This window comes from Nicotiana tomentosiformis, chromosome 11 (genome assembly GCF_000390325.3).
Source record: "Nicotiana tomentosiformis chromosome 11, ASM39032v3, whole genome shotgun sequence".
In the NCBI taxonomy this organism is placed as follows: domain Eukaryota; kingdom Viridiplantae; phylum Streptophyta; class Magnoliopsida; order Solanales; family Solanaceae; genus Nicotiana; species Nicotiana tomentosiformis.
In genome coordinates this window covers 57,443,767-57,453,099 of record NC_090822.1, presented here as the reverse complement: position 1 = coordinate 57,453,099, position 9,333 = coordinate 57,443,767, and the positions used below count along the sequence as shown (strand labels likewise).

Sequence of the window (9,333 nt, the reverse complement as noted above, 5' to 3'; positions counted from 1 at the left end):
TTCCTTAAATTCAGTATCCATTCAACCACCGTCATATAAAAAAAAAAAAGGAATAATAAAATTCTAGTCGGAGTCAATTTAATTTGATACCTAAATTGAATAAGAGTTTTGGGAATTATTATTATTATTATTATTATTATTATTATTATTATTATTTTGTAAAAATTGTTTTTCAACCAGCCATCAATTCTTTTTTCAACTGAAACTTTATTGTTGATGTTTAGTTGAAAACAGCTTGTGCAAAAAATTAAAGAATTCAAAATTTCAGTGAAACGCTACCTGAAAATTATGTTGGTTGGACTCTATTCAAACTTGAATGAAGTCACACTCGATTCAACATAATTTGGCATGATGCCCGAACCTAATTCACACACACCAGTACCAATTTATTTCCTCACCCGTTTTACCCAACTTTTAATCGTTCATCCAATGCTTCATTATTAGCATTTGACTTTGTACCTCCCCCAATCACCAAAAAGTCGTCTATCTTCCATTCTCACCGCTTTACCCGTTAACGAGTTAAAGACCTTTGGTCAATGCCATCTTCTCCGTTTTCTCCTAAATGTACGTGTCGATCTCTCATTGGTTTTATCAATAAGGTCAGAAACGACAAGTCAGTCATTTGCATTGAAAATAGAAGATAATAAAAGAAGGCATAATACACTTTCCTGAATTTCCTCTGTTCTCTCTCTATTTCTTTATTAGTCATCTTTTGCTTTGTTCTTTTCCTCCTTTCACCTCATCTCTCTCTCTACTAAATTGGGTTTTTCCCCTTCTTTTCTTCTCTCTGGTTGATGGTATTGTAGATATGGCTGTAGATTTAATGACTACTGGCTATAGAAACAACAATACTTACACATCCAAAATCGAAGAAAACGCCATGCAAGAAGCTGCCGCTGGTTTACAAAGCGTTGAGAAATTAATCAGATTGCTCTCTCAATCTCAAAACCTTTCACAAAAGCAAAAACAGAGCTTTCAAGATCCGTCTATAAAAAGTAACTCCACTATAGATTTTTCACCAGATTACCTAGCAGTAGCTGATACAGCCGTCAACAGATTCAAAAAGTTCATTTCTTTACTTGGCAGAACAAGAACCGGCCATGCCCGGTTCCGCAGGGGTCCAATCACCACTATAAGTGCTCCGGTTCTACCGAAAGTCGATAAAGAACCGGAGCTGCTCTGTCTACCGGCGCCCAGTCAGAACCGGCTGGTTGAAGAAAAGTTAAAAACCGAAAATCCACAAGCCGGTTCGAAAATCTATTGTCCCACACCAATTCAGCGTTTGCCTCCGTTACCCCTTAACAACCACCAGCACCAGCTGGTGAAAAATGGGTCAACGTCGGAGAGGAAAGAATCAACGACCACAATCAACTTTGCTACCCCATCGCCGGCGAATTCTTTCATTTCATCGTTGACCGGTGACACCGAGAGTTTGCAGCCGTCCTCGATGACGTCGTCCGGTTTTCAAATAACGAATCTTTCTCAGGTTTCATCCGCCGGTCGGCCGCCGCTCTCGACGTCGTCGTTTAAGCGGAAGTGCAGTTCCATGGATGATTTGGCCGTGAAGTGCAGCAGCGCCGGTGGGTCCTCCGGTCGTTGCCATTGCCCCAAGAAAAGGTAGAAGTCAACGACCTAGATATATTATTAATTAGGACCAATAATTGCCATAGCCGAAAATATTCCCTTTCACTTGTATTCTTGAAATATTAGAATTTGATTGGACTTGTGTTTTATTGACAAATTCTTTTTTCTATCAGGAAATCAAAGGTCAAAAGAGTGGTGAGAATCCCTGCAATTAGCATGAAAATGGCTGATATTCCACCAGATGATTTTTCTTGGAGAAAATATGGTCAAAAACCTATCAAGGGTTCTCCTCATCCCAGGTAATTACTTATTAAACTTATCGATCAACTAATCAATCAATAAATGTACTTCAAATCCATGATATGAATAATAAATATTGGTTTAATGTTTGTGAGGCCGGGGTGAAATATTTCAGGGGATATTACAAGTGTAGCAGTATAAGAGGATGTCCAGCAAGAAAACATGTGGAGAGGGCATTGGATGATCCAAACGTATTGATTGTAACATATGAAGGAGAACATGATCATCCATTTTCCATTACAGAGACACCACCAGCTGCTATAGTACTTGAATCTTCTTGATCTTAATTCATCATCGATATTCAACTAATCTAGCAGCTCACTTCTTTTTTTCTTTTTGCCCCACCAAGAGACGTGAACAATCTAAATCTGCAGAGAACAATCAATGCAAAAGCGCTTCATTTAGTCAACTTCTAGTGAAAAGAACAAGATGGAGATATTGGCATTTGAGGGGAGGGGTCCATTTCTTTATTATTGTTCTACAAGTTTATTGGCAGTTGAAAACTTTTGATTTTGCGTTGAAAAGTAGAAGGCAAATATCTCAAAGTTGTGGATTTGGTGGACATTGAATCATGCACGTAGTGGGGTTTTACATTTTTCCTTTTTATTTTTTTGGTTTATGGGGTGGGGGAATTTCTTTTATTTTGTCAACCCCTCCTAATACACCCTTCCATATCATGTTAAAAAGATTATTCTTTTTTTTTTTTCATCTCTTTCAATTGGAATAATACAGTACTTACTCCTTTCCTCTTCTCAATTGCTGTATTTCAAATGTCACCAACTATTCAATCAATAATAGTAATAAACTTCAGTAGATTTTGTTTCACTAAAGAACTTTTTTAGACAGTAACTTCAATGAATTTGGTAAGGATCAAATATGATGAACGCTAAAAGTATTGAGTAATGTTTAGTTCACTTATATGCGGTGGGTGGTTTAGGAAGTACACTAGCTCGTTTAGGCTCCGAAAGAATCAAATACTCCCTCGTTTCAATTTATGTGAATCTATTTCCTTTTTAGTCTGTGCCAAAAAGAATTACCTCTTTCCTTATTTGGAAACAATTTACCTTTATGCAATGATTTATAGCCACACAAAATATATGTGTTTCATTTTACACCACAAGTTCAAAAGTCTTCTCTCTTTTTACTTAAATTATGTGTCCAGTCAAATGGGTTCACATAAATTGAAACGGAGAGAGTAAATTTTTTAAAAAGAGTTTTGCTTCCCTATGCAATGATTAATTAATGGGAAATTGATATTAATGCATTAATCAAATTGCTACATGTACTATTCTTTTGATATAGCAACATTATCACTTAAGAAGTAATTTGTCATTGTCGAAGTATTTTAATTACTATAGAAAAGACATCATTTATCGTATTTTTATATGGTTGTGGACAAATATTACATACGCGTCGGGTGGTTATGCGAGGAAGTCCACTCATTCCAGCTGCGACTCAAATATTAATAAAGGTGTTTTGCTTCCCATCGTAATTGTTACTCAATGGGTGGAATTACATCAAATTATTATGTACATTAGAACGTATTGAAAGTGGTATTTATGGGGTGAGATAGTTGGAATTCTTTTATCTTTAATCAAAAGTTTCATGTTTTAATTAATCTTGGCAATGAAGAACTTTTCGATCGAAAATATTGTCCTTTTAATGGATTTACTTTTTATAAATTCGGATGAATCAAATTAGTAAACTTCGGATACCAAATAATTAAAGAAAAACGTTATATACCTTCTGACAAACTAAACTTTAACCGTTATTTGTTGTAAAATACTCCATTCGGTTCACAATAAGTGATTTTTTGGCATTTTCACACAGATCAAGAAATTTATCTTTTAACATTAATTAGCAATGAAATTGACCATATTAGTCTTTACTATCTCTTCACATAAATACTCCAACACTATTTACTCTAAATACAATGTACGAAAAAAATAATTAATTCATTCTTGAAATCTGACAAAAGTGGGTTGCTTTAGTGGTAAACACCTTCCACTTCCAACCAAGAGGTTGTGAGTTCGAGTCACCCCAAGAGTAAGGCGGGGAGTTCTTGGAGGGAAGGAGTCGAGGGTCTATCGGAAACAGCCTCTCTACCCCAGGGTAGAGGTAAGGTCTGCGTACACACTACCCTCCCCACACCCCACTAGTGGGATTATACTGGGTTGTTGTTGATGTTGTTATTCTTGAAATCTGAAAAAATCACTTTTTTTTAACAAAAAAAAGACCAAAAAATCACTTATTATAAACCGGAGAGATAATTACTCATCAGTCCTGGAACAAATTTATTAAAATTAAAGCAGGGAGGAACTTGATTTGGGTGGAGGGGATAACAAAGTCAAAAGAAAATTAGCGGGGTTGATGATCAATGTCTATCGGAAACAGCCTCTTTACCCCAGGGTAGGGGTAAGGTCTGCGTACACACTACCCTCCACAAACCCCACTAGTGGGATTATACTGGGTTGTTATTGATATTGTTGTTGTTATTCTTGAAATCTGAAAAAATCACTTTTTTTTAACAAAAATAAAAATCAAAAAATCACTTATTATAAACCGGAAAGATTATTACTCATTAGTCCTGAAACAAATTTATTAAAATTAAAGTAGGGAGGAACTTGATTTGGGTGGAGGGGATAACAAAGTCAAAAGAAAATTAGCGGGGTTGATGATCAATTGATTACTTTATGACCTCGAGGGTGCCAACCACTCCCCTTTAATATATGTATATTAAATATTTGGTCCAAGTCTTTGGATTCTTATGATATGAATGATTTATATTTTCAAAGGTTTTCCTTTTCTCTACGATTATAAAAATGTGGGGTGGGGGCATTTGACAATTTTTGAAGTGTCGTCGTTATTCATTAAACAAGAAGATTGTTTCTAGATGGAGTGTATGAGTCTCATGTGAGCTAGGGTTTGTGAAGGAAGACTTGTGAAATGAGCCTCCCCGAGGTGATAACTTGGTCTACTAGTCTTTGTTTTTCTTGTCTTTTTGTCTGGTCAAAACGTGAGAGCTTTCCCTTTCGATGGTGTTTGGGATCCTATGCAACATTTTTTGGAATATTATATGACTTTGATCTAGTTTCTTATCTTTTTGTTAAACCATCCGGTATTTGAAATTTACCGATTCAACTGATTCGGAATCCCATTGATATATGTTCACGAAAAGAAGTAAAATGCTCTACCAAAATATTTTATATTCTGAAGGCTCGAATTAAAGATCTCGTGTTAAATCAGGAGGCCGATCCAAACCATCTCACTATACCATTAGATATTAGTTTGATCTAGTTGCTACTGCTGCTACTACTAGTTTTTGTTATAAAAGTTTTCTCATCATAGAGCTCGAAATTAGAGATTTCATGCTAAGTTTGAAAATCGATCCCCGATCGTATCATCAAGCCCCTCAATAGTACTTTGATCTAGTTTCTACTGCTGTTCTTAGTTACTATAATTTTGTCCCTTCTTTAGCTATAATACATGGGAAATCCTAGTAAAATATTCAAATCGATTAAACTAGAAATGATTTTTTTCTTCCACTTCCTTTACTTTTGCTTCCTTTTTGCCTCTTTTCTGGCAATACACATTTCAATTGGCGAGTAGGTAAGCATAATATATCCAACATCATTGAAATTCCAATTATTAAATAGGCTAAAATGGTGAGAATGATTTCACGACCCAAAATCTCAACCATGTGGTCGTGCTAAGTTAGTATTAGAGCCCTAGATGCATAGGTCTCATGAGTCATGAACAAAGTAGAGTCTTGAGGATTGGCACAAAGATGTCTGTACGTATCTTCTAGAGGTTATAAGGCTTTAGGAAACTTCAATTTCTTTCTTCTCTTATTCTTTCACAGATGATAAGGACGCGTACGTCATCCGCAGCGGATTAGGAGTCGAAGCTCTAAATTGCAGCCACTACCCGGGTAGGGGCCGGGGTAGAGGTAGAGGTAGAGCTTAGCCTATAGCACGTGCAGCGGCACGTGTTGTTGAGCGTCAGGTAGAATAGAATGATGAAATCCCAGTTCGGACTGAGCCAGTAGGACCAGCTCAGGTCCTAGAGGGGTTCATTGCTACCCCTGTGCTTCAGGATGCCTTAGTCTGCATGGTTGGCTTCATGGAGAGTATGGCTCAGGCCGATGTGTTTCCGGTGGCACCAAGTTGTTTCCCCCTCACTTTAGTGGTGTACCTTCATAGGACCCCCTGACCGTTGCCATGAGATTTTGCGCAACATGGGGCTAGTGGAGTCAGAGTTAATTCCATTGTATTTCAGATGCATGGTTCCGCCAAGAGGTGATGGCAGGTGTATGAGGTGGGAAGGCCAGCGTGATCACCTCCTCTCACATGGGCTCAGTTCTCGCAATTGTTCTTGGAGAAGGTTATTCCGTTCACTTAGAGAGAGGAGTTGCGCAGTCAGTTAGAGCGCCTTCAGCATGGTAGCATGAACGTTACTCAGTATGAGACTCGATTTGTTGATCTGTCACGCCATGTAGCTATCCTGATCCCTACTGAGAGGGAGAAGGTATGGAGGTTCATAGAGGGTCTTACATATGGTATCAGACTTTAGATTGCCAGAGAGTCTGAGATCGAGATTCCTTTTACTTAGGTAGCAGAGATCGCTAGGAGGATCGAGCGCATCAGAGGCCAGGCAAGGGAGTCGACCTTTGACAAAAGGCCCTGTCATTTTGGAGGATTCAGTGGTGCCTCGTCTGGAGGTAGGGGTTCCTTTGGTAGAGGCCATCCTATCAGGCCAGTACAGTCAAGACTACAGGTCATATATGGTACATCAGGCAGCAACGGTGCTTATGTGTGACGACTCGATAGATCGTTTTGAGTACTAGGCTTATTTTTCATATTTTGAGATCTCCCTGTCACGACCCAAACCGATGGACCGCGACGGGTACCCGATGCCTTACTCAACCGAGTACTAACGTAATGTATCCTTCTCATTACATCAACTTGGGTAAATGGGCCAGAAGGGCTGTATGAGGTAACAAGAATAAAGCATGAGGGAACACTTGACATAAAATGACCCAACCTAAAATACTGACTTATACATATGACATACGGGCCTATAAGGCTAAAATAATCACTCGTACACTGAACATAGGCCGAAAAGGCCATACAATCTTTCATATACATGACATATGTTTACAGGCCTCTAAGATTACATAAACACCGTAAGGCCGGGACAGGGCCCCGACATACCAATCAATACATGTCTAAATCATACTTACCAAATAAGCAACTCCGGAGCAAATAGAGCGCATCAACATTATCCGCTAAGCTGATAGCCTACTTGGAGGACTCTCAACCTGTCTATCGGGACCTGCGGGTATGAAACGCAATGTCCCCAGGCAAAAGGGACGTCAGTATAAATGATGTACCGAGTACCAACATAACGTATCTTTCTCATTACATCAACATGGGTAAATGGGCCAGAAGGGCCGTATGAGGTAACAAGAATAAAGCATGAGGGAACACTTGACATAAAATGACCCAACCTGATATACTGACTTATACATATGACGTATGGGCCTATAAGACCAAAATAATCACACGTACACTATAATAGGCCGACAAGGCCATACAATCTTTCATATACATGACATATGTATAAAAGCCTCTAAGAGTACATAAACGCCATAAGACCGGGATAGGGCCCCGACATACCAATCAATACATGTCAAAATCATACTGACCAAATAAGCAACTCTGGAGCAATTGGAGCGCACCAACATCTTCCGCTGAGCTAATAGCCTACTTGGAGGACTCTTCACCAGTCTATCGGGACCTGCGGGAATGAAACGTAGTGTCCCCAGGCAAAAGGGATGTCAGTACAAATAATGTACCGAGTTTGTAAGGAATGAAAATCCGTAAACAATAGACATGAGAAAAACATGGAGTAAAGGACTCAACATGTATATCTGAATAGCTTTGTGAATCATTTAATATTATAATGTCATACATATGCATATAAATATCATACCATGCATGGGAATATGCGTTCGTAATATCATCAAGTCTCCGAGGGCATCACATCATATCATCTCGGCCACTGTGGGCAAATTATCAAAGTATACCAGCTGATCAGGTGATGGTGCGTATATAACGCCGTAACCTTTTTCCATATCCCATATACATATAAATACATATAAATATATGTATATAACGCCATCTAGTCATGGGCCAATGTACATGCATAAATGAATGCAATGCATGAGAAGTACGCCAATAAAATCTCTCGGAACGTCATAAGACCATTATACCTCTGATTAATATCATAAAATAATTTTTATCAACTTCCGTATTTTCTGAGACCCATGAATAGATAAAATAATAAGATACATGGGAAATCAAGAATATAAGCATCTCTAGCATTTCTATGAATAGAGTCATTTATGGAAGTTGTGCATTTGCTCGCTTCATTTGTATCGTATGGATCATGCCAAAAGGAAGAAGGGATAGCCTTAACATACCTGAATTGATTCTCTTGACAATCCTTTTGACACACGCCAATCGCGATGAAACACGTAACAGTGAGATCAAAATAGGGAACGACAAAATTCAATCACAACAATAGCATAAACGAGATGCCTACCAAGTGCTCCATCGTGTGTAATTTGGTATTATAGTAGGAAGATGTTATGTCTTCTTTTGATATATTCTAATGTGTCTTTGTAATGGAAAGAGCACTCTATTTGGATCACTTGAAAATCTAAAAGACAAAATGAAGCAAAATTTCTAATTATGTTGCAACACGTAATGAAGAAATGTGTTTGAATAGGTGTGGGACCACTTCATGTGGTGGCTTAGCCACATAAAATTAATTTTTCACCTTTGAATTTGAGTTAAGAGTCATTAGTTTGAAGGGTGGGCTACCACATTGGGGAATTTTAACCTTTATCCAATGATTTAGGTAATATCCCATTACCCAATAATTAACCAATTACCCACAAAATTAAGAATTTTCTCAACTTACTTAAAAATACTACTCACTTTTAACACACCTTATACATCTTACTATCATGGCCATGTGGTACCTTGTATGGTATTAGTCCATAAATATCGAATATTTTAGCTCGGGCCATATTTTATTCCAAAATGTCAAACTTCGACGAAAATCATTTTCTTCGATTTGCTTACCCTCTCACCTTCACGAATTTACTCATCACTTGTTTCAATTAGCATAATGCTTATAACCTTAGAATAATCTCATTCACGAACTTACGTCGATTAACTTACGACGAAACTTTAATGTACGAAAAATGTGGGATGTAATGTTTTATTTTCGAACTTTCATCAATTTACTTATGGCGTAATTTTATGTACGAAAACATGGGATGTAACACTCCCATAGCTTCGTTTAATATTTATTGAATTACGCGTGTAGCCCATGTCATTTTTCGGTAAGCTTTTACGTAAAATGTTGAAGAAAAAAGTG

General features: G+C 37.8%; 1 protein-coding gene across 1 annotated transcript; it reads left to right on the top strand.

The window, feature by feature from the left end:
• The first annotated feature begins 653 nt into the window (after positions 1 to 653).
• Positions 654 to 2,640, top strand: LOC104096258 (probable WRKY transcription factor 7). The gene is made up of 3 exons (XM_009602605.4): positions 654 to 1,617; positions 1,758 to 1,883; positions 2,000 to 2,640. Exons 1-3 carry the CDS (start codon positions 809 to 811, stop codon positions 2,163 to 2,165), a joined length of 1,101 nt encoding a protein of 366 aa, XP_009600900.1. The 5' UTR covers positions 654 to 808; the 3' UTR covers positions 2,166 to 2,640.
• Positions 2,641 to 9,333: the final 6,693 nt, after the last annotated feature.

Bases quoted from the DNA above. Each gene is read 5' to 3' on its own strand.
- LOC104096258 (XM_009602605.4), top strand. From the start codon at position 809: ATGGCTGTAGATTTAATGACTACTGGCTATAGAAACAACAATACTTAC. The intron at 1,618-1,757 runs GTAGAAGTCAAC...TTTTTCTATCAG, and splicing joins TGCCATTGCCCCAAGAAAAG to GAAATCAAAGGTCAAAAGAG. The intron at 1,884-1,999 runs GTAATTACTTAT...GAAATATTTCAG, and splicing joins AAGGGTTCTCCTCATCCCAG to GGGATATTACAAGTGTAGCA.